Raw genomic sequence first — 26,191 nt, forward strand, 5'->3', positions numbered from 1 at the left:
CACAATGTATATGATTTCCCGTTTTATGGTCTCTGTGGGGACATCTGGTGCTAACAATGTATGAAAACCCCCAACCACCACACACACAGTACAGTTTTTTATTTATTTATTTATTTATTTTTTTATGATGATTCCCCATTCTATTGGTAGATGGCACTAATCTTTGTTTTAGAAACAAACATACTTAGATTTATAAATTTTCCTCAGTTCGTTTTCTTCAAAATATGGTCAAAGTCGTCAAAAGTGCAATATGTTTCAATAGACTTAATTTGAGCTAATTTTAAATTTTAGCGTGATAGTTTTTTATTTCTCTCTCATTCTCTATCTCTCTCCTCTTACAGTGAAAGCAGCGCGTGAGTCTGGGTGTGAATGAGGGCGGTGCAGGGGGCATTATTTGAGCTCGTGTTTTAGGACTGCAGGAGGAGGGGTGCTCAAACACAGCTGTACTTGTTCAATCACACTCACTCCTGTCACCCTGTCTGGGGAACATCGAGGGCACCATCACAGTCAGCTCGTTCTTAAGGGACTAATAAACACATTTATTACTACTGAATTTCACTAGAAATGACTTTACTTAGGTGATCTTACGAGAGAGCTTGACCACGGGGGTTTCCAGGACTCCCCGCGCACTGACCAGCAGAACCACAAAAAAACTTCGCAAACTTGTTCGTTCCCATCGTCTCTGAGGACTTCACCAAAGCGGCGATGGAACATCCTTGGTGCTTTTACGCGTTTATTTTAACGCTGATGTCCTGTGTTCATTGTTCCCAGAGCATCGAGAGAAATAAGGCTATTCCAGCAGGTAAGAGTCCGTTACATTGGGACGCACACTCTGCTGCGTCATTCTCACCGAGCGCGACGCGACGCGACGCAACTAGTCTAGAACGCTCGCGTTATATAAAATAGCCTAATTATGAAACGGTTAACTAATTTGACGATGACGATATGTATCTTTAATAACCTTTGAAATCATTAACCAATCAATCATTTAACTTTCACATATACATAAGCTTAACATATAGAAGAAGAAATAAAAATAGAAGGAAACAAATACAAATAATGCTATTTCAATTTGACTGAACATGAATGATCTTCAATATTTGAAAACTAGGCTACTGTAAAATGTTACATTTCAGTTAGGGGAGAGCAGAGCTACAGTCACATGGGGAAGTTGTCACTAGGGGACATTTCAGGACATTTTTGTTTGTGTGTGAATTCTGAAAACTGAGATTCAATGTCATATTTCTGTAAAATATATTCCGTAACGAGTGAACACTTCATTGACATATATGAAACAAATCATCTGTTGGAACAAGTTTTGACTTTAATTATAATCTCTGTTGACTTTAAAGAAGTTTAAGGTGTTTCTTGTGTGTTTCATAACTGTTTTACTCTATACATTTAACTGAAAAACCATAATAGGCTGTTTAATGGTAGGTTACCTCATAGAGTGTTACAATGTGCATCACTCATGCAATAATGTTCATTTTTTTTATTTAGTTAATCAGTTAGTAGCCCAGACTTTAAGTTTTGTGTCTATAAAAAAAAAAAAAAAAAGACTTTCATAAATAACCCATTCTGGGAAGAAAAGGTGTGACAACTTGCCCCGGATTCCCCTACAGTACACCTTGCTTCTTGTTGGGACGTGAGGAATGTCAGGTAGACCTATTTTCACACAGCCTTGCCGTTTGGGAATGTACTCTATGCCTGTGAGATATAACACTATGCTGTTCAATCTACAGTGCTTATAGTCGTGTAGTGCAATAACTAAAATGTAATAAAATTGTAATACACACAGTTAATGCACAGTTAATTAACCCTAATGAGTTGAGCATTTCTTTGAAGCATAACAACTTTTTTAATTACTTTCTGGATTACATTAGGTTGTACAGTAATTTGTTTGTGATGATAAAAACATTTACAGCCTAAAATGTGTTTATTAAATAACTAAAACACATATGGTTTGAGAACAGTTGCTTGTGCCTTTTTAGTTATAGGGATATAAAGATGCTAGTTAAATAGACATGACTGCTGCAATCTTTATTCTTGAAAGTTCTAGAACTGCCTTTGCATTGTATATACAAGGCAATACAAGTAACCCATCTACCAGCCAGCTCTGGGACAGAGTGATGCATTAAGATGTTCTAAACAATCCTCTGTGCTCTGGGTCATAATTCACAATATAATCAAGCAGTGCTAATTCTCATGTGTCATTTCCTTGAGATCAAATGCCAGTTAGTCACTTAGCATTACATTTATATCAAACTTTGACAGAACTTTATTGCAAGCTTTACTAATGAATTCCCGTCTGAGAAGAATCTTTCTAGAAAGGTCACTGGGTAAAACTTTCCAAAAGCAAAACCCCAAAGTGCAGCCATGTGTCACATTTGAGAACTGTACGACTGTGGTTTCACACAGATGGAGGGCAAAGGTGTGTATTTTGTCAGCATATTTATAGGCTATCTGTGAGGCAGAAACATCTGGCGTTCAGTATAACACAACTAAAGCACTGTTTTCAAGGAGTTAATCTTCTGTTTCACATTTAATGCATTTGAAGGTGTTTCAATACAAATCAATGAGCCTTGACACCTTAAGTATCATCCCTTGTCATAGCAAAAAAAAAAAAAAGAAAAGAAGAAGAAGCCATTTCACACTATCTGTTTTATAAATAAGAAGCTTGTATTGTTCATCATGGACAGATGCCCAGCATGAAATACCATTTGTGACATATTTTACTTCCATAATCAAAAACAATTTTGAATGAAACCAGAAAGACTAGGACTTAATTTAATCAATCAGGCTACCCAGGTTCGCTGGAAATGCTTGACACTTCCTACATTTCTGCAAGGCAAAACAACATACTTCTACATACAAATTTCTGCAGTTTCCAGTTTAAATGAACATCAGAGGCAGGAAAACTCTGACAACATTTATTCCTTTTCACACAGATTATGATTTACAAGGCCAGAGTTCTATTTAAGCAAAGCCTAAGTTTCGCACAATTTATTGAAGAATATTATGACCTCAAAATTATTAAATTTTTTTATACTTTTGATGTTATCATCACATATAAAGCTTCCATGTATGGTATTTCCAAAAAATAAGCACTCCTGTATGAATCCTGTGAAACTGTAGTTCGACAAAACACCTCAACCTGCGCTAAAACTTAAATGTTAAAATAGATAAAATAGCACAGTTGCATCAATGCTCCTGCATTTGTTAATACTGTCGGGTAGGTTTAAGGTTGGGTTTGGTGTAGGGGGTTATGTTATTTTCCAACATGATAGAACATTGACATTTAGTGACACTCCCTGAACATATGAATTCTGCATCGCAACACATTGCTGAATAAACGTACCTGGTCTCAAGGCAAAAACTTACCTGTACCAATAAGCACATATCACTGCAGTTTTCAAAATAAATGAACACTAGAGGCAGTAAAACTCCAACACCTTTTATTCCTTTTCACACAAATTTACAGTTTCAATTAATAAAGCATAATTTTTGCACAGTTACTTGAAGAATATTATGCTGCATCAACAAATGTTTTGTTTTTAAATCAGTTTTGCATTCTTTAACACTATCGGGTAGGTTTAGGGTTGGGTTTTGTGTAGGGCATATTTCCAACACGATAGAGCATTAACTTTTCGTGACACGTCCCGGATATTTTACTTCTGAGCCACCACGATACATACCAGAATTACGTGATAAAAATACAGCAATACGTACCTATATCAATGTCATAATAACTTGCCAGGGTTCATGTATTGAACCCGTGTTTTAAATTAAAATTAAATTAAATTAAATTAAATTTATGCATTTAGCAGACGCTTTTATCCAAAGCGACTTACAGTGCATTCAGGCTATCAATTTTTACATATCATGTGTTCCCGGGGAATCGAACCCCCAACCTTGCGCTTGCTTGCTTGCTAGCGCAGTGCTCTTCCAGTTGAGCTACAGGAACACTGTTTTACAGGTTTTAGTGCCACTCAGTGGACATTTCTTTTTGAAACTACAGCGAAACGTGCAGTAAGTTATGTAAAAACGGTGTTGCAGAAAAGTACCCAGAGGCATGTATTTTTATGAGACCAGGTTGGAAGAAAAGGCAATAAAAACACAACAACATGCATCGGTACCTACATAATAAAAATGTGGTCACAGTCATGCATTGAACACATTTTAGCACCAGTAACTAGACATTACACTTTAAAACTGTCAAAAAAAATGCAATTAGATTGCCAATTACAGGAGTGTGGCTGAAAAATGTATGTGCCCTCTAGAAACTTGCGTTCTGCAAGTGAACGTCGCTTGATTGTGCCATCTCAAAGAAGCACAAAGTCACTTTTACAGACTTTTAAATTAAACGTTCCCTCCTGGTGGAATGACTTTCCCAACTCAATCCGAGCAGCTGAGTCCTTAGCCATCTTCAAGAATCGGCTTAAAACACATCTCTTCCATCTTTATTTGACCCTCTAACTTTATCACTCAATATTCTAATTCTATTCTTAAAAAATCTAACTACCTTTCTAATATATTTGTTTTCTATTTTTCTTTTCATTTATTATGCAATTATATATATGTGTGTATGTGTAAAGACCTCTAACTAGCTTGTTATATTCTTTTTTTTATTCTGTTTTCTTTTTATTTGTTGTATTGTTTAGAATCCCATGCTACGTGTGCTGTGTTGACCTGGCTGAGACTTGTTGTGCCACTTGTGTGTCATTGCTCTTTTTGTTGTTTTTGATTGGTTCCACTGTCTTTGGATAAAAGCGTCTGCTAAATGAATAAATGTAAATGTAAAATAAGAGGGCATGATGACATCAGACAAAAGAAAAGTTGTTTTAGAAAAGTAGCACCTTTACAAAAAATTTAATTTAGATTTGGTATTACGTCCACTGATGAATCACAAGAAATAACACCATCTATTATGTTGACTTTAAACTCTACCACGTAGCACACGCTGTCGATTAAACCACTGACACATACCAGTCTCAAGAAATGCGGCTGTAAATTTCCAAATTTAAGGTGCAGAGCAGATTAAAATCTAAATGGGTTTCTTAATTGACCCTGATTTGAGGTTTGGTGTACCTTTATGCACAGTAATTAAGCTAGAGTCATTAACAGTTGGTATCTAGATGATGCATGCTGTCCTGAACACAGGGGAAGCTATAGAAAGAAAAATACATGCCTTTATGTAGACAGAAAGGGAGTGAACGGCACAGGAAACGTCTGGCGTTTGCGGCATGACATCACCCAGTCTTTAAACCCATCCGTCAGCCTGAATATCCTAGAAACTGAAGTGTTTAAATGTGAACAATCTGCCTCGCGTCTCTTGAGGTCGTCTCTACTCAAATGCCTGCGGGAGACCTATCACCTCCTGTGAGTTTTCAATGTCCACCCACGTTTAGACTTCTGTGAACCCTTCACAATGAAACATTGGCCTGTGAGTTGAACTGCAGTGTAAGATTTACGACTTCCGAGTCCCAGTAAAAGAGAGCATATATGCTTGTCTATAGTGTTGACTGCTGGACCTGGCAGCCCTAGACTGTAATTGGCCTTGTGCAACATGGTGTCAGTCAACCGCACACTTGATTAAAGAAGTCTGGTTTATATAAGCAGTTTAGATGGATGTTGGCTGTGTTTGTCAAACCGTTAAATGATTATCCGAGCCAAAAGACAAACAAAAGTACAGTTGTATAGTCACATCCAAACTTTGTGCCACAACCCTTTGTTCTCTAGTCTGTGGTTTTACTTATTCTCTAATCAAGTTTTGCAGGCAGCTGATCAGATTTGTCAGAAATAAGCATTTCTGTGCTTGTGACTTTTATTTGATTGACTATGAGCTCTTAGGGACAATTCAAAATGCATGTTTCCATAGACAGATGATCATTTTAGAGAACATTTTAATGTCCGAAGTTATTTTTAAGGAGTCTAAATGCAATAAAGACAGGCCAGTTTTTTTTTTTTTGTGAAAAAAAAAAGTTATTTGGTGGGATTTACGATATTCTGGTCAGGGGATCAGGCTTGTTTGTTCCTTTAATGTAGGTCTGTGAGATTTTACACCTGTTTTATCTATCAGATCTGAAAGTTAATAACATGTACATTAGGGTTGTGCCAATAGACGATTTGTGTATCGACGATAATCAGAGATATCGACCATATTAGGCTCATTCACCTATTAATGTATTAGATTATAATAGCCAATAATAACCATTATTATTTTTATTTTTATTGGGCGCCTTATTATAATTTTGCTATCAAATTTGCCAAGCTATTTCACTTCAGCACCGCATTTCACACACACACACACACCGCACGCAAAAGAGGATTAGAGCCTGTAACTTAGTCATTTAAGAAGTTGAAACGCTTTTAACTCTGATAATTCGTTAAATCCATGAAATGAAAGGGATAGATAGCGAGGAGTTGGTGTCCCACACATTTGATGGCTGGTACACGGCAACGCGCTCTTCTCATACATGATATTAACTCTTTGTTCGCGTTACAAATAAATAAAGACAAAAAATAAAAGGCGCCAGAGCGAATTTATCATCCATAGTGGTTCTCACGTAATCCTTCTCTTAAAGACTGATCACGTATAACACACACTATGTGGTGAAGACATAGAAGGACTATTTGAGAACCACTGTGGATAAGTTCACTCTGACGCCTTTTATTATTTTCATGCACACCGCACCATAATGTGATGCATGCAAAATACATAGCTTTTGCAGATTACGGTATTTCATTGTACTTTAACAAGTAATCTGAATGGCAAATATATGTGCAATATTTTAAATGAGCGCTCACTAACTGAGTCTAACGCCACATTTATGTAAGAATGCATCTCATTCTTGTTTTTGATGTGGTGCGTCGGTCTTGCCATGGGGAGCACGGTCCGGAGCGCTGTATGACTAATGAATCAGTTCAATTAAACTTTACTGCAAATATTTGAACTTACCTGTTTGGAATACTTTATATTTAATGTGTCCGTGCATGTCCAATGTAAGTGTTAAATTGTTGGACTTTAAATGAAATCTACTATTGATTTTCACCGTTGGCTGATTTTGCAGAACATTTAAACTGATAACTTTCGTGCTCAGATGCGGAAAATTTGTCACTGGACACTCGATATGACCGCTTCTTCTGACTATATATGAACTAGCTGGTTTAAATACAGTATTTTAATATTTAACGTTAGTTTATTAGTATGTCTGAAAGTATATTTTTTTGATTATTGGTGATAGGCTCTATCTCGCGCATCTGCACGCGTTTAAAACACCAAATAGTTATTCTATGACAAGATCTCTCTCTCTTGCTCCACCCATGCACGATAATATCTTGTATCATCAATCTCACGGGCTGACGATATGACGATCGGAAAATTGACCATATCGCCCAACACTAATATACATCACCTTAATTAGCCATCCAATTTAAGGTATCATTCATATCTGTACCATCTGGTCCGGGACGAGTAGCTGGTCAAAACTTAGGAAAACCCATGGCGATGTGAATTCACTTCTGGGAATTTTTAGTTAATTCCTAAGATCCGAGCAACGGAAAAGTTGAGGAAAGCTCAGCTGTATGCAAATGAGGATCTGGACAACAGCAAATATCTGTGATGTACATGACATGTGTCATGTTAATACTCCTGTATATTTCATTCGTTCTTCAAATATAACACCCAACTGTCCACAAATAGCAATCATGAGTAAATTTGCTTTCATCTTTGCAGAACTGTGATATGAAGAGTGTACAAAGTAACAGATCTGTAGCAATAGCGGGAAGGAGCATAACACATAACGTGCACAATACCAGTATAAACACACGGATATCTATTGGTATAATATGCATCGCATGACTAAACTTTCGTCATCGTTTTCAAAAGCCTCCGTTTTCACAGTTCACACTACAACATGAAAATGGTGTTTTCAAATGATTCCACTTTGGAGAGCGTTTTCAAAATGCTCAGATTTCCTTGATTAAAAATGCTGTCTCAGTGTTGACGTAAGGCCAAAACTTTAAACCCATAAAAGGAGATGCGTTTTCAAATGAAAACAAATTAGTGTGGACAAGGGACATAATGCCACTATCATCTCCATCCATGTTGTGCCTCTCCCAAGGTGAGGTGCTTTTCTGCCAGCTCTGATGTCACTGTCCTTTTCCAGGTGATCTTTGGTCTTCTTTGTCTTCTCTTACCAGGTGGTGTCCATCTAAGTGTCACTTTCATGATGTGTTGCTGGTCCATTATTAATACATGTCCAAGCCCTCTCATCCATATGTGCTTGAGCTCAACTGCCACACTGTGACACTTTGTTCTTCTGTATAGCTCTACATTTGAAATTCTCTACCACATATTGTTTTCTCAAGCAAGAGTTTTAGAAGACAACCAGATTTATTGTATCATTCTGCAACACTCTCCAGCATTCAGAACCATGCAACAAGAACACTTTGAAGCATAACAACTGAACAAAAAAACACGCTCTGATGGCACATACGTTGCCGGTACTCACAAATAACGGTGTGCTAAGAGACTAAGTTTTTTTAAGAGACTCAGCCTTTTCCGACGAGTGGGCATTGCCGGATCCTCTTCATCGTTGGTGGTGGCGGCTGCATCCGCACCACTCTGATAATGAAAATGCTATTTTTTTCTTACTTCTCTCATGTTTTCGTCGAGGAACCTGAGATGTTTGTGCCGAGGGTCTATGGCGGACACGAGAAGACTTAGCATTCACACTGTCATTTTAACACCAAACCTAAAGATATTAAACAATAGCCATAAGGATATAGTCTCAAGTTGATTAGACAGCTTTTATGAACTTACCAAACATTCAAAATTGATGTGTTGGGTGCTTGTTGTATATAATTTTATTTTTATTAGCTGATTCCTCACAAAGGGCTTAGAAAATATGTAAAGAAATCAAACCAGCACCAGGATTTTCTCCGTTGCACACATGGGGATTTGCTGTAAGCAGACCGTTGTTCCTATGCCTCAACCAAACTGTAACCAGCAACAGCCGATTAGAGAAAAACCATGTCCTTTTTTTAGGTTAGCATCTTGTGTCATTACATACTGTTTTTGGTTGGTATAGATGTCTTTGGTCGGGGGTTGTGCTTATATTTCACTCGATCCTGGCCAGGTGGGTCCACATGTTTGGTTGAGATGACAGCATTCACACATATAAGTGAACATTACTAACAGAATAATCGCACCAGAGTTTGTTTTAATCCAACCAAACCTGCAAAATCTAAATACAGTTTAAGAATAACCAACAGTGATAGCTAACCATTGTTTTTCATATCCTTATTTAACCCCTATAACTGTGTGCGGTCTCCAAAACACAAGGTTACAAGGATTTACAGAATCAGACTGAAGCTGTTCTTAAGTTTGGCTTCTGTAATTGCTCTGGCCAATATAGCATTCCAACTCCAAGTCAACTCTCAACTCCGCTCAGCACAGGAAGTGACTACAGTAATTGTGAGCATTAGATGACGGCAGGCCCAATTTTGGTGATGTCAACCCAGTGACCCCCTTTTATATATTTGTTCTTCAAACTTGTGATTGTTTTTCCAGCCAATGGGGAAATAAATAAGAGTTACTGGTAAGTTAAATCCTCAACTGAACTATTGTGGCCAAGCCCATGTTAAACCAGATGCTGCTGACGTCATGCAATGTTCCATTCTTGAGGCATTTACAGCTGCACTAGAGGGGTGCAATCGACACACATCCCCTCTTGCTAGTGTACTACTAGATTCTCTGCTTATAGACACAGGGGCATGTTTAAACAATCAAGGAAATTTCCAAGCCCTAAAAGAGAAAGCTTTCCTATTTTAGTTGCGGACAGCTGAAATAATGTCTGACTTACAATAGCCCCACCACCCTTTTCCCCTCAGTTTGTTCTGCGCACAACCTTCAAATTTGGTTTCTGGTCGCTAAATGATAACACATTTGCCAGTCACCTGGCTTCAGGCAGAAAGATTTAGAAAGGGTAATGGAATATCTGCATGTCTGTGTTTACATATAAGTATCTCGTTGTCGAGTCACAGCTATCTGTGGTTACATGAATTCTTCCGATATGACATCAGCTTTTGTTTTCTCAGTGTAATGAGGCATAAGTCTGAGCTCTAAATATTTTTGTGTATTTATGTTCTGGCAGCTGATTCTGGTGATTTTGGTTGGGATAGTGTTAACATGCTCATGTTAAGCGGGCAGAACAGGGTACTCCCTACACCAATTCGGAAGTGCTGGTCGGCTGGAGAAACACAGTGACATACTTTCGGTATGAATGAATGGGCACTGTGGTAGAGTCTGGCTTTTGAGGGATCAGACCGCCTAATGAGGTCAGTTATGTGACTCAGTAGAGTTTTCATGCTTCCGAGAACTGCCTTAAGTGAGAACGCCTCTTTTACTATCCGTCTTATTTGCTGCTGTTACTCTGTGTACTTGTTTAAACTGACTTGGTTTGAAATAGATTTAGATGATGTTTTAGGTTTGGCTTAATTAAAAAAAAAAAAAAAAAAAAAAAAAAAACAATTACAAATCCTCAACTGTTATTATAACTATTATTGCACCATCCTGTTGCACCATCATGAGCACAAAATTTGACTTACTGCACTAAAAAAAGTCAAATTTTGTGCTCAGGATGGTGCAATAATAGTAATAATAACAGTTTAGGATTTGTAATTTTTTTGTAAAATATATATGTGTGTGTGTGTGACCCTGGAACACAAACCAGTCTTAAGTTGCTGGGGTATATTTTTAGCAATAGCCAAAAAATTTTAAAATCTTAAAAAATGGATCAGAATTATAATTTTTTCTTTTATGCCAAAAATCATTATGATATTAAGATCATGTTCCATGAAGATATTTTGTCAATTTCATACTGTAAATAAATCAAAGTGTATTTTTTTTTATTAGTAATTGCATTGCCAAGAACTATATTTGGACAACTTTAAAGGCAATTTTCTCAATATTTAGATTTTTTGTGAACACTCAGATTCCAGATTTTCAAGTTGTATCTCAATTATTTCCAAACCTAATAAACCACAATACATCAATAAATCAATCGAAAGCTTATTTATTCAGCTTTCACATAATGTATAAATATTAATTTCGAAAAAATTACACTTAAAACTGGTTTTGTGGTCCAGGGTCTCACACACACACACACATACAATATTAACTTTTAAATAATAATAATAATAATAAGTCAATTTAAAGGCCTGTTTTCTGCAATAAATGCTAAAATTCCAGTCCTAAGATCTTTCTGAATGTAAAATTTTCCCTGCAATGTAATAATTTCAAATCAAAACGAGATTTGTTTAATTTACTTTTATTTATGTGTATATATGATTGTAGTTTTCCGCAATCGTTTGCATGACCTAGCTTATCTTGGAATTAAGCCTTAGCAGGCATTGGTACTATGAAAAAAACAAAAACAAAAAAACTATATATATATAAAATACACACACTCACACACACACACACCACACACACACACACACTCACACAGACAAATCTGCACTATTTGGCCATGTGTTGGCCATGTGTATTTTGTGACATTTTATATTGTTTACAGTATCAGCAGTTCATTAAATTATGATGAAACAATGGAGAAAAACATCATAAATGTGTAGAAGCACTGGGTAGTCAAGAACTCTGCATTTTAAAGAGCCAATTGAATTGCCTGCATTTTAATTGTGGAGTGATGTTCCACAGTCCCAGATAAATAAGTAGCCTGCATTATTCTCCACAATCAAGCAATCAAAACGAAGCTTACTAGATGGGAAATGGCACTATGCGGACAGTAATTTATTTATTTATTACAGGATGCTATTAGAAAGTACAATTCATTCTTAGTTCATTCCCCAGTATGATTTACCCACCTGATGTATGTTGATTCTCCAGAGCCAACCAAAAAAAGTGTGAAAGGCCATGTTATTGTAGGCTGAGAGCTTTCTTAAACACACTCCGTCTCCAGAGCCCCAAGCATTACTTGGAAGATAAGCTGAGGGGGCCACAGAGTAAACAAAATGTGTTCTCTAGTTTCCCACTCATATCGTTGAGAAAACAGTTTCTTTAAGGGGGAGTCTTTCTCTTTTTTTTTTTTTTTTGACTCTGAGTCTCCTACGGAAACTTGAGTGTTCTGTGTGGTAGAAGTTCTGAGTGTATTACGGTGGCCTTCCAGTGCAGTGTGAGAGTTTACAGAGACGGGCCTGACTGTGTGCAAGGAACACTTTTAAAGAACCACTCTGAGAAAAGAAACAGCTTGCCTGTCTGAAGCAGCATTCCTCTGGACCTCAGCAGTTCACACCGATCTGTCAAACACTGTCTCCTCAGGTAGGCCCAGCCTATGTGGTACATACAAAATAGCCATCTTTTAATAGTCCAAACAGCTTTTTTTCCACAATTTTTTTGCTTCAGCTCTAAAAACATACATAAATTAAATTCTTCACAGTATTGGACACTGACCTCTCTGTCTACACTGAATGTCTGCTTGCACTACTTTAAGCACAATCTGTAGACTCCATTAACACACATTATTGCCCTACAGGGTGCACACTCCCATAATATGATTCCTCTGGTTTTGTAATTCTTTCTGTTTTACATGTAGTCTGCATGAATCAAAGAAAATACATCCTAACAGAGCGCTTTTTCACAGCTGCTTAACGTTATTACATGCTGTGCAGTAGCTTGGTTTCTGTCTTTGAGAAGATATTTTAGAACCACTAATCATGTCTTCCTCAGTTCCTGTGAAGCTTACTTTCACTATATGGCAGATATTAAAGACCCATCAAGATATATGAATCATTATTTACCATTTTAAAAGTAGCTTTTGATAGAAAAATAGGAGAAACAGCTTATTATCTTATTATCTCATAAGTTAGAAATTATATTTGGGGATCTGAAACCCCTGAAAATAGTCACATTACACAAATGGGCAAAAAAGATAAATTGTCTATTGCCAATAGTTTAGTAATGTATGAAGCACAGTTCACAGAGAGGTCACTTTCAAACCAAGAAGCTTTCTGCTGCTTACAGTGATATGACTAATGCAGAATATGCATGGAGACATCTTCCACTCTCATGAAAAATTGGCATCACACGAATTTCAAATTACTCAATTTTGACTGTGAAAATTTGCCAAGTAACAGTAAATGTGACCATACTTTAAGTATTATACATGAAACTGCCCATTAATGAGGTTTTTCTAAGTGATCAAACTTTTTTATTTTTACATAGTAAGTAACCATCCAGAACCACTCAGAAATGCCCTATACCAGAACCAAGGATCCACTTTGAACACCCTATTAGCAACTAAAAAGACCTGAGCAGTCACCTTTCAACCCCCCAAAAAACAACCAAAACAACTTTGCAATCTTCTTGGCAAATCCTGTATTTGAGCTGAGTGAAATGTCTAAGTCACCTGCTTATCTTCACATAATTGCAGAAGGTGCCGTTCGACCATCACAGCATGAGCTGTGCGTCATCACATACTTGTGTTTATATTTGTAGCCATAGCAACTGATTCTCTCTATGTTTGGTAGCCTGGATCCAGCTCTCAATCTCTGTAGCACGGCACAAAAGAAGACAGTGGCTAGAGTAAGGTTTACAGTTTTTTGCTGTTATCTTGATATCTCAAGCAAAGTTTAGGTTATTTGTGGGTCAAAGAAATTAGTGGGGTTTTTTGTTGGCCTTATGGGAAGACTAAAGAGAGAGAATTTAACATCCCCCCCCCCCCCCCCCCAGATTTCAAGACATGTTGGGAAATAGTCTACAAATTCTGCAAAAGAGTGGATTTTTAGATTTTATAGCCATGATTGGATAGAGTCAGATGGATATTATGTTGTGATTGATTATACACTGGAATGGATTAGTGTGAAACTTTATTATAAGTACAAGGAGAAAATATTGAAAGAATCATGCCAGATGCAGAAACACCAGTCCCGAGGTGTAATAAATTTAAGATTGGCAAAGAATGGAAAATAAAAAAAACATTGGCGTGTTCTGGAAATAATGACATCTGGATGTTGGTTCTGACCAAGAAACATCTTGTTCAAACATGCAACCATTGATTTATCTGAGATTTATCCTACAGATCCCAGGGGAAAATGGAAAAAGTTTGCTGTCTCAAAGCCTTAAAAATGCCATGAAGATCTTAGTTATGTTTCATTCAAGTATCCGTATTGTCTAAGATAATTCTCCTAAAAACCCATAAGAGAAATGAAACAGATACAAATTAGACACTTTTGGGGATAAAGGAAGAATATGAAGCTAAATAATAATAATAATGTGACTAACATAGCCAAGATTATTTGGTTGTGCAAGAATTTAATAAGAAATGTTTGAGTTCATATTGAGATATTTTAATAGAAAGATCAATTTTGAGTTTACTGGGGTCTTGAGCAAGTCACCATTCGATCACTATTATATTTAATCTTGCTGTTAGAGAAATAACTAAGATAAAGAGATTTTTTTGTCTTGCTTATGGGATTTTACAATGATTAAAGACACTTCAGATTTCCTTTACCATGACCCGTGATGTAACCATTGAAAAAGAACTAGATGAAGCCTTGCAGATATCACATTTCAGAGTAACAGTCCAGACACTTCATTGTATGAATTCCCCAGATGTTATTTTAAACCTAACCTGCTCACAGAAAGGGGCTTTCTCAGACAACAAGGCCCAATGAAACCTGGGCATGTGTAGGATGCCGTGTGCATGTGCACATGTCGTGACCGGCATGACTCTCTAGCGGCCTTCTGTTGAATATAACATTATGGTCTAAGCATCCAGATGTGCAGATTATACATTTACAGCATGTTACAGAACAGCATATAGCTTATGTGAGAGGAACCAGGCCTTTCTGTCTGGAACGTAGACAAAAATCAGATGGATTGCAATGAAACACAATAAGGTCTCCAAGGGTTTCAGGTTTTTCTTAAGAAGTCCTCACCCATTGTAATGGGTTCGGACGAATTATGATTCATATTCTGGCCCTTTTCTTATACATTAGCTCATACTGTATATATGCTTCCCTGGAAGCTTTGCAGTTTTTTCAAAATGTTTAGTGCAGACTGTTGAGGTAATTCAGTCAGACAGAAGGTGCTGGACCCCTTAAAAGTAAATGGCCTGGTCAGTGCTGATAGCCTTGTGGATAATGCACAGATATATAGAGCTGTTGTGCTTTGGGCGTCCTGAGTTTGAGTTCCGGCTTATGGACCTTTACCATTCTTGTCCCCCATATCTCTCCCACTTTGCTAACTGTCTAGCAAATAAATCTTAATTTTTTTTTTTTTTTTTAAGCCGATCATTTGCGTTATAATGCTAGTGATTTATCATAGTGCAAACATATGTCTATTGAATGCTGATAAGACCTTAGAGCCACAGAATTCAAGCCAAAGGAAACAGGGACTATGGAAAAACTCCCTAAAATTGTTTGTTAAGGTGAAGAAAAAACCTTGGAACAGAATGCAGCACAATCATTCAAGTGTTGATGTTCCAACTTCAATAAATGGGCTGGTTTAAACCTCTAACCCTGAAATGTTCACATGGGATCCAAAATACAGTATTTTCAGTAAGCTATTTTCTTTAAGCGTGAAAATCTTTGGGGTTTTTAAGTTAGTGTAAGCATGAAGTTGCAGCTGAGTTTACTTCAGTATTCTGATGTATTTCCAAGTGAAACAGAATATTCAATGAGAAGAAACAGAATGCAGGGGGATTGATTTTTGCGCACCTCTTCACTATCTCTTGCTCACACAGACCGACGGTTGGACAGAGGGGTAAGGGTGTTCTGTCTAAGAAATCGAATTGTAATTAGGCTTTTTTAATTATTATTTGTTAACACAATATTTCCATGCTTGGCTCAGAACATACAGAGTACTAGCAATTTATTCTGAAATGGTTTAGTTGAGCCATTTCATGAGGTGAGAAATCCTGTTGCCCCCACCATAACTCCCCATTTTATTGGTGAATGTGTAATAATGTGTTCCATTCCAAAATGAATAAGGCAAGGACGCTGACCTTCCCATTCAACCCAATTTCCACCAGGGATATTTAGAAACCTTCCCACGTTGCTCCTACCATAGAGAAAACATTTCAAGTTTCAGTGTTTACTTTGTGAGTGGTAAACTAGTTTCTTCTAACCCAGTTTAGTGGGCAAAGATCACCTAAATCACCTGAAAGGCAAATATCCTGTGACTAATCACTCTGATGCCTCTGGAAATTACTTTTAAATGTAGATCAAAGCATTTTTTTGAAGGCCACAGCATCATATGCAAAATCAATCGAGGATTTATTCTACATGCTTGCCATTTGTTTGCATTCTTTCATTTGTAAAACCTACACTGTGTTAAGAGAGTTACAGATGATGAACACGCATCCTGATATATATATATTTTTTCTTAAGTTTATTAAAGATTTCTCTGGGGCTGATTTCCAAACCCTAGAAATGACGAATGATTGAAGTTACCCGGCCCTTCACACCCCAATCTGTAATTTATTTTCCCACACTGCTCTACTAGAGGGTCTGTACCTGGTCACTGGCACGTCCAGCGGAAATGTAGTTGCTGCTTGCGAAACTAAGACACTCTTCTGTTCACTAACCATCAACACCACTGTTACCACCATCATATGTAACACTGCTACTCAATATAGAACATGTCCTGCCAAAAACCATTTCAAATCATGGTTATTTTAACTTTACTGTGCATGTATTCTCAAAACAGGAAGGAATGAACTTTTGGGATTCAGTTTTGTGAGTGTTGACATAGGTTTGAGGTTTGGTTTGGAGTAATAAGACACCCTCTACTTCATACTGTAGGCCAAAGGGGACATATATAGTTTGGTAAAGAGGCTCTTTAGGGAATGGCAGGGTTTTGGTCAACTTAAAGAATCCTAGATATCTAAAGATTTTTGAGGAATACAGTCTAGGAATAGTAGTGTTTCTACACTTACACCCCCCACACTTAGAAAAAGGTCATACTGTTTTATTTTGCTAGACGTCCTTTTTTTTCTAACAAAGACATTTTATTTCTCAATTTTCTTGTCACCAGAAAAACTGCTTGTACTTACTGTTGCAACACAGGAGACTGATGGCTTCCACCGCTTCATGCAGTCAGCAAACTACTTCAAATTCAATGTGAAGGTAAGGTCACACTCTCTTCCCACTAGGTAGATGCTTCATTTCTTCATGGTTTATGTAGTATGTTGATTGAGATGCTGTTTGAACTGATATGTACTGAACACAGGTGCTGGGGATGGGAGAGGAGTGGAAGGGAGGGGATGTGGGTCGATCCATTGGTGGAGGCCAGAAGGTTCGACTACTAAAGGAAGCCATGGAGTCTCTGGCTGACCAAGAGGACTTGGTGATCTTATTTGTGGACAGGTATTGTGCATGGCTAGGGTCTTTTTTGGGGCGTGGGGGGGTAGATAAGAAATTGGGGAGTTGGATAATATTAACTGGCCATAAAGCTGGTTTGTTTTAATAGTTTAATTGGTTTTTAGAGGTTTAAGAAACTGTTCAGATGGTTAGGCTCTCAGAGTCCAACCATGTGTAAATGATTAAAATTACATCATGAAGCACTTTTTTTTTTTTTTTTTTTTTCAGGATGCTCAGCCAATAATTCATGTCCCACTTTATATTAGGTACTTTACTATGTGATAAAATGCACTTATTGGGTACATAGTTTTTTATTTTGTTTAAATTTTTTTTTTTACATATATTTACTTTTACAATGAATTACATCTGTTATTAATTTGTGTAATTACATGTATAGTTACACTCTGTACCCATCTTTTACACCGTAACCCACCCTTAAACATACCTATACCACAAACCTTTCCCTAACCTTACCCTTGTCCCGCCTCAATATCAGCAAAAGCATTTTGCAATACAACATAACCACAGTAAGTTCACTGTGCATATTTTATGTAAGTACATAGTAGTTACAGCCACATAATATAATATGGGACCCGATTTCATTTGTGAAAATCCCCTTAAATGGCATCAGATTAACTGTACTGTAAAAATAGTGGTCCACGTACACGAGAGAAATATAACCATTACGTTTTTCTCTATATAGGGACTAGTTGTGAATAGACTCTAATTTGCAACAAAATACTTTTTGATAATGACCTGCAATTATATAGTATATATAGTTTAGATATAGTTAAAATGGCTGGCTAAATGCATAGCTTTGTGCAATATAAATCAATTATAACAAATGTGCCGTGGGTTTAAATGCATGACAATTTTTTAACAGCCTCGGTGGGAGAAATCTTACAGTATTCATTGCCAGCTCAATGGGAAACAGCAAGACTCTGTGTGAAGGCAATCCGATTGGGCATTTGTTCAACAATTTTGTAGACCTACCTTTATAACCACCGCTCTTGCTGAAATAGTGGCTTTTCACTCAATTTATGCTAATCAACCATAATAAATGGGCTGTTATTTAACTTGATCATTCAAGGGAAAATATGGCACGTCAATTTATAATGAAAGTGTTTGCGAGAGGGTTTCTTTGTCATGCAGGGCTAGGTGTGTTCTACAGAAATGAGTGATTATTATGACCACAAAGTAGAAAAAAAAGATTAGTGTTTGAAGTTAACTTCACACGTACCTATCACATACAGTGCTGTTTTATCAAGGGGTCATTTATATAAAACACCTCAAATCTAATCAAAACCTCATTGCAGAACTATCTAAACTATGAATGAGCTATTTATACACACCCATATCTGGAATTATACGTGTAGGTCCTAAACCGCTTAGAGTTCAGAAAGTTTAGAATAACAACATTCACGGATGTAAGACAGACATAGTTATCCTTATGTATAGCCTAAACACATAGGTAAGAAGCTAGCAAATCAGAGTTCAGGGTCTCTGAAATATCTTTTTCAGTAATATTTCCTTTAGAGGTGTAGTTCAGACCATTTTGCTACATTAAAGTGGTGTCACATATTCCAGAGATGGATTTTAAGTCATGCTAGAAAAATGGAAATGACTTGTGTGCCAGACGAGAGGAAACCATGGTGCCTCCCTCACAGTTTACTTCCTCTGATGACATTTATAGTTACTAACATTACCAGGCATATTAATAGTGTCTGAAATAGAAGACCTAAATGCCTACGAAATGCCCTGCCCTCACTTCCAGGAGTTCAGTTGTACTAGAAATAGCTTATTTAATAAACTGGATGAGGATTAGCAAACATTGTTTGTATGTCTTGAATGTAAAAAAAAAACTGCTGATTGATTGAACAGCCTATTTATTTATCTTTTCCCTCATTAGTTATGACCTAATCTTTGCTGGTGGACCTGAGGAGATTTTCAGAAAGTTCCAGCAGACCAATCATAAGCTGGTGTTTGCTGCTGAGGGAATCATCTGGCCAGATCCTCTACTGGCAGAGAAGTATCCTTTTGTCCGGAGTGGGAAACGCTTTCTTAACTCTGGAGGTGCGTAAAAATAGGAAATACCAACTGTATAAAATGTTATGTTTTGATGTGAAAGTCACTTCACAGTTACACATCAGACCCAAAGCCATTTTTAAACAAGATTTAAACAGATTTAAATGCATTCATTTCAGTTAAACTGGATTTCCACAGCTCTCATATAGTATCAAAACTTTTTTATGCACTATTTTACACTGATTATACATAAAAACTCCAAAAAGGTTTCTAGCATTGAAGTTTTCTTGAAAGCTAGAAGCATCTATGGTCACTTGAATAAAGTGTTTAAGGTATAAGTTTGTGATGAATGGGTCTACATATTCAATGGGCTAAAACAAATCTGAATTTACATGATTTTTGCATATAACAGGCCATAAACAGTTTGTTTTACATGTAAACACCTTAACTTATTTGGTAGCTTATTCATTGTGCACATATCTGGTTACATTTTTACCTTAAAACTGTACCTGGTTATTGGATTTTTATAATTAGCTTGTTTTTCAATTGTAAATGCATTTTGCGTTTTATTAAATGTACTGTAAATACCTCATGTATAATTCATGTATATGAACAAAACGTTTCTAGCTTCTACACATCATTTTAAAGCAAGTTATTTTAACAGTTAGCATGTATACAATAGGCTACCTGAATATGGTTTAAGGACACTGGTATGTCAGAATGTGTACACTTAATGTGTAAATTGGTTTAGTCTTTAAACATGCTATTTGTTCTTCACATTTACTGCATTTGAGAGGTCATTCTTTGCGAATTTGACTCAGGCAGCATATCACTGGTATAGGTCATGGCCAGCTGCCATATTAGCCATATCATCACAGCGCAGTTTGCACCAGACACTTCTGTGTGTGTTTGTGTTGTCTGGTAGGTCTGGAAGGACAAACAGCGGAATTTCATTATCGCTACAATAAGATAGAGGAAATGTTTTCTGTGTAAACTGGCAAGTGGCGGTCACTCACCCTGTGGAATTTCCTGAGGGCCACCAGGCATAGTGCACTATTCATTCAGGGGTCTTCATGAATAGCGCTTTCATTTGAGTGTGTACGTGTGCATCCATCCATCGTACCCAGTCTCTCTGTTGAAGAACAGTAATGTCAGCCCCTCTTTCACTCAAAAACCCTGTGGTCATCTCTCGTCTAAACTCTGAAGTCCTGGTCCATCTATTTTAATCTGGCCAATTACTGCTTTGACTGCGGTGGTCACTTTGTCTTGTGTAGTGTCCTGTCAGGGCGTTGAGTCTATGTTATTAACAGGGCAAGATTGTTTGTTTTGGACTTCCTGTTCGATAGCCTGTACATCCAAAATTGAAGGTTGGTCTTATCCCTTCGGCTGCTCCGTAGATTGCGGTGGCTACTGTTTTGTTTCAGTTGGACCAGAATTGTCATGTGGATCCGTGTGTTTGTGGAAATAAGAATGACTGCACGGCACGGCCCGTCTCCTTCCGATCATCCCTTGCTTTGCCCAAATTCAGATTTGTTGAAGGTAGCGTTGTTTCGATCAGTGGGAAAAACATTCTGGATCCTAGATTAAAACCACATGCCATAATGCCTTACATCTGGCTTTAGTTTTTGCTTTCGAACCTGGGCATTATGTCAAAGGGATTTACTTTATTGCGCTGTAATAAAACAAGATTCGTGTCACCACATCTGAGGTGACCGCCTTCAGACTAAGACGATCTGCTAATTTAGCGAATGAACTAACATTTAAATCATACTTGCCTGAAAAGATGCCTTGTTTATCTTCGTCTGGCTTTTAGGCGGATGGATAATTCTAGATGTCCAGTAAAATCACTTGAGATGTGATAGTGGTTGTGAACAGATTGGCACTGTCCATAATTCCTACTGCAGCCTCTGGAAACAGTGTTGAAGATGGCTTTTGGATCAGCTTATGAATGTAGGCTATAGAAAAAGGTTATTAGGAGTTAAAAACGTAATAGTCTAGGGTGGTAACCTAACATAGCTCCTAATTACTGCCAAATGATGGTATCTAGGGCGCCAAGCCCTACAATTTCCATCTGTGGTCAGAGCTTCTGGAAAATGATGAGAAATCCGTATGCAGGTTGCTACAGAAACACAGAGAGCAAGCACATAACTGAGGTCCTATACTGATTACAGTCCTCTATCTTGACTAGATGTAGGAAGTCTGTGCCATCTGAGGTTAGACAAGGCCACACAACACTTGTTACTTGTAGGTCAGATACTTCTGCCGGACTTTTTCCTCTGTTTCGAGGGTTTGAGGAACCGCACCAGAATTGTGAGATTTAACATTCTTGGAGGAGACGTAATTGAAATTGGCACTATTGTATTCAAGCATACCACAATGTCAACACTTAACATAGTCTTTTAAACCCTATACTTTCTTTTACAACACACAGCCTGTAAAATAAAAAAAAAATAAAATAAAAACATTGCATGTCTTTCACAGGGCTTATCGGGTATGCTCCATACATTCAGAAGATTGTGAACCAGTGGGACCTTCATGATAATGACGATGATCAGCTGTTCTACACAAAGATCTATGTGGATCCACTTCAGAGGGTCAGTAAAAAAAAAAATGAAATCCTTTCATCATTTATTCACTCTCAATTTGGTCCATACCTATATGAGTTTATTTCTTCTTTTGAGAACAAAATAAGATATTCTGAGAAATGAAGAAGGATTTTGGATTGAAATGGGTTTGGAACAATGAAGATGCATAAATGATGACAAAATATATATTTTGGGGGGAACTATTCCCTTGAGATTCTCTGTGAGAACATACAATGTGCTTGCAACTTGACCACATGCACTTATAAAACGCCTACGAATGTATCATACCACTCAAACACAGCAAACAAACCGGGTAAAAATACACAACTATAAACAGTTTACACAGGGACAAAGGTCACACGGTCACTTTTACACAAACACTGCTGTATTCTGTTCTTTATTTTAGGAAAGACTTAATATGACCTTGGACCACAAGTGTGAGATTTTCCAGAATTTGAATGGAGCCGTGGGTGAGTCAATCCAAGATGGTGTATAAAGCTTGCTAAAAAAAAAAAGAAAATGGAAAAACATTCATTTTTCATATATTGCATCATGCATAGCTGATGAATAAATTGTTGTCAGAGTTTGATTTAGATTGTGCATCATAACAATTTTGGTTTTGGCATCACTAATACTAGGGATTTGAATACATCCATAAATGTAACTCATCTCCTTTTGTGCCACAGACTCGAGTAACGCCTCTAATCATGTGGCATAGTTTAGAAGAGGTCTAGTCTCAGGGCCCAGGCTTACAATTAAACACTCAAAAGAATTAGACAGATGTACTGAAGAATCTAAGACTGCACAAATCTATTTCTGAATTTAGATGAAGTTCTCCTAAAGTTTGGAACGGAGCGTGTGCGAGTGAGAAACACAGTCTACAATAGTCTGCCAGCCATCATCCATGGAAATGTGAACACCAAGGTAAATGTCTTCCTTCTATTCATGTCAGTAAAAAATGGGGACAGTGTATTTTTTTCTATTCAGACACCTTTTTAATACATACTTAGGTCCTGGGCGTCCTCTGAATTTAGGTTTAATGGGGTTTTCAGTTGAACATTGGTTCAACTGTGGCAATCAGTGGACTGATCCAAATAAAAGCATGTTTAATCGTTGTCACAGATACTGTAGGAAAAACAGATGTCTGTCAGTAGTAGAACTTACATATTTGTATGTCTAAATTGTATGTGCATTCAAGTCATACATTCCGAATTTATTCAGTTTAATTTAAACAGAAAAATGATGTCTTCCAACTTCCCTCATGTTGCGCAAAACTGATAGTATTTTCCATTGGAACACAACATGAGTTACTATCAAAATCATGTCCCAGACAGTAATTGTAGTTTTGTAATTAAATACTAGAACTTCAGCCAAAAATCTTGCAGTCGTTGCCCAGCTGTATTTGTTAAGCTGTAGAGTTTGAGATTTTAGCTGGATGTCTGGGAGATAATGTAATCTCACTCAGACCCAGAGCTTTTCCTTCTGCACCTCATTGACAGATCAAACAAACACAGCACTGTGTGGAGTCATCTTCTCCTAATACGCAACCATCTGTGTTGTTTCTAATGAATAATCATCCACCCAGAGCTCACCCTTCTGCTCTATGATTCATTCAAGCTGTCTTGTGTCCATCCCTAAGATCGTTCAGGGTCTTTAACATGACCTGGGGATTACACATGTTCTCGTAAAAACTCAAACAAGGTCCAATAAAAGTAACAAGGCTTGAAGATACACAGTAGTAGTTTATGACCAGAATGCAAAGCCAGTGGATTGGTTTATGGCTTCTCTTCATTTGGAATCAGTGAGCAACTCCTGTTTTCTGTCAGTATTGTTCAACCAATTGACCTCACAACACTTGAGATGATGACCCACATCTCTAAGGGGTTCTCAGTCTTAGCAGCTATAAACTATAAACGTTAAACTATCTACAACTATCTAACATGGATGAACCTGGGATGAATTAGAAACACAGCATCTGGATAACATCTGTATTGTGGTTGAGGCTGGATCAAATTGAAGATCTTTCTATTGCAGTCGAACTTCCTGTAATCGAAAGCAGCATGACAAAAGAGTGTACAGCTGTCCTGGCAACAGCCAGTCAACAAATTAACAAGGAATACAGACTTGTCTTCCAGGAATCAAAACTCAAAGCTGGTTTCCTTCGGCCAAGTACAGGCAAATTATGTTGCAATATACCTTCACAATCTTAATTCATAAACATATGACATATATTATATATATAAGACTTTTTTGGAGAGAAGTGCTAAATTATCTTGTAATTGTGTCTTGCCAGACTCCCTTAGTTTTACAGTTCATGACAGTAGCCTTCTCTTCTGTATGACAAATATACAGTACTTTAAAGGTAAATATAGCATGTTTGTTGGTGTAAATAATATTTGATGTGGTGTCCCATGGGCGTTTCACAGAGGCTGGGTTGCTGTAAAGTGCCCCAACTTTATCACATCAAAGTAAATATTTAAGGTTTACTTTTTCAGCAAAATTTGAGGCAACCTGTTTATGGTTACAAGTAAATTTGTTTCACTGTCCTGATCTAAGATAAAACATAGTTGTTTCCCATAACCCAACACGCTTTTGCAAGAACAACAACATCATTCCCTTCGGAACGTTTATTGCTTGATCTGTCACACTATTTAAATACAAAATGAACATCAATGCAAAATTTTCCTCCCTGCGAGGCTGTCCTGTAAATTCCCAATTGAGATAAAGTAACAGATCAGCTGTGATTATAGTTCTAGTTGCTGTAGGTCATGAAAATTGGACAGCAGGATTCATTTTTTTGGTTTGTTGTCCTGACCAAAATTGGATTTAACTACTCGAAGCTGGGATGGAGTATGGGTGTACATTTCCTATCTTGGATCATAAATCATCATCTCGACCTTGTAGAATAAATATTTTTAAGGTTCTTTTTAATGCTTTAGATTATTATTATTATAATTGAATAGTACTATAAAAATAAATACATACCTAAAATGTATTTTTTTCTCTCTCTCCCACAGATATACTTCAATTACTTGTCCAACTACATCCCCAATGTGTGGAATTATGAGCAAGGCTGTACCATCTGTGACCAAGACATGGTGGATTTGTCTCAGCTTAAAGTGAGTCATCCAACGAAAGCAACAGTAGCTGTTTTTGTTCCTTTTTTTTCCCTCTCAGCATCAGAAAGTTATATCTTAAAATTCACATTTGAAACAATGAAACATTTCCAGCTCTATTAATACATGCCTGTATATGCTGAGCGAACAACTAGCTATTCCTAGTTTAACACATTCCTTAAATTATAAATGCCCATGAGGATCCACTTGAGGAAGAGGAAGTTGTGCACTGCTGTGGTGCAGGAAATGGCTTTTGGTTTTAGGACGGTTTCACTTACTGGTGTGATGGTGTCAACCAGACCACTCTTTAGCGGGCGGCTCAGTGTGGGGTTTTATCCACAGGGTAACTTCAAGTGGTTGTCCCGAAAATTTGTCATAGGGTTCAGCTAAAATTGGCAAAAAGGGCATTGAGTTCTTTCCCATTAGCTTGAGTTACAGATGTGGAAATAACACATTCCTTGGTTGTAGTTTTTGCCAGAGCAAAATTCAGGATGCAAGCTGACCTGATAATACTGACACATTTATCAGCATTTGATCATAGACTGCTAAGGTTGTCTTAGAGGATTTCTAGAATGTTATGAAGTTGCGGTGAAATACAGCAATGGATATTTTCTTTCATATCAAGAATGAATGCAACTGTATCAGTGAATTTTCATTTAATGTCGACATGTTTAGGTTGTTTGCTCGGTGGCATTGCAAGAAGCTTTTTAGGTTGATCTGTGTAGGTGCTCAATAGCCCCAGCCAAAAGATCCCAAATCTCTAGGGTAATCTAGTCTCTGGTTATGTCTTGGACCATCTGTCACAAATCTATAGAATTTTTAGACTGTTTTATGGTCCTCCAGACAGAAATCATAAGTCTAGTCACTTAGAAAACTATAAGAGCATCAGTCCCCATCAGTCTGCATGGTATGAGACGATCTATCCACAGTACAATCAGTGCAGGGCTGCATATATCAAAAGTATTGTGAAATAAGCTGATTGTACAGAAACCACTGGAGACAATGGTTCTACCATCTACTTAGGCTTATGATGCTTTTGGTAAATGCAGCTCAGGATAGTAAGACAATTCCAAAACATTGCGT

At 37.3% G+C, this 26,191-nt stretch overlaps 1 protein-coding gene across 2 annotated transcripts in view; it reads left to right on the forward strand.

Annotated features, from left to right (window-relative positions):
- The first annotated feature begins 422 nt into the window (after positions 1-422).
- The window catches only part of plod2 (procollagen-lysine, 2-oxoglutarate 5-dioxygenase 2), a 41,572-nt gene continuing 15,803 nt past the window's right edge, over positions 423-26,191 (forward strand). For both annotated transcript variants that reach the window (XM_052596183.1, XM_052596184.1), the window contains exons 1-8: positions 423-802; positions 17,057-17,148; positions 17,252-17,388; positions 19,292-19,455; positions 21,889-22,001; positions 22,399-22,462; positions 22,819-22,916; positions 25,010-25,111. In XM_052596183.1, coding sequence (XP_052452143.1) covers positions 706-802; positions 17,057-17,148; positions 17,252-17,388; positions 19,292-19,455; positions 21,889-22,001; positions 22,399-22,462; positions 22,819-22,916; positions 25,010-25,111 — 867 coding nt within the window. In that variant the 5' untranslated portion in view covers positions 423-705. The remainder of the gene's footprint in view (positions 803-17,056; positions 17,149-17,251; positions 17,389-19,291; positions 19,456-21,888; positions 22,002-22,398; positions 22,463-22,818; positions 22,917-25,009; positions 25,112-26,191) is intronic.

This window comes from Carassius gibelio, chromosome B24 (genome assembly GCF_023724105.1).
Source record: "Carassius gibelio isolate Cgi1373 ecotype wild population from Czech Republic chromosome B24, carGib1.2-hapl.c, whole genome shotgun sequence".
NCBI classification, from domain to species: Eukaryota; Metazoa; Chordata; class Actinopteri; order Cypriniformes; family Cyprinidae; genus Carassius; species Carassius gibelio.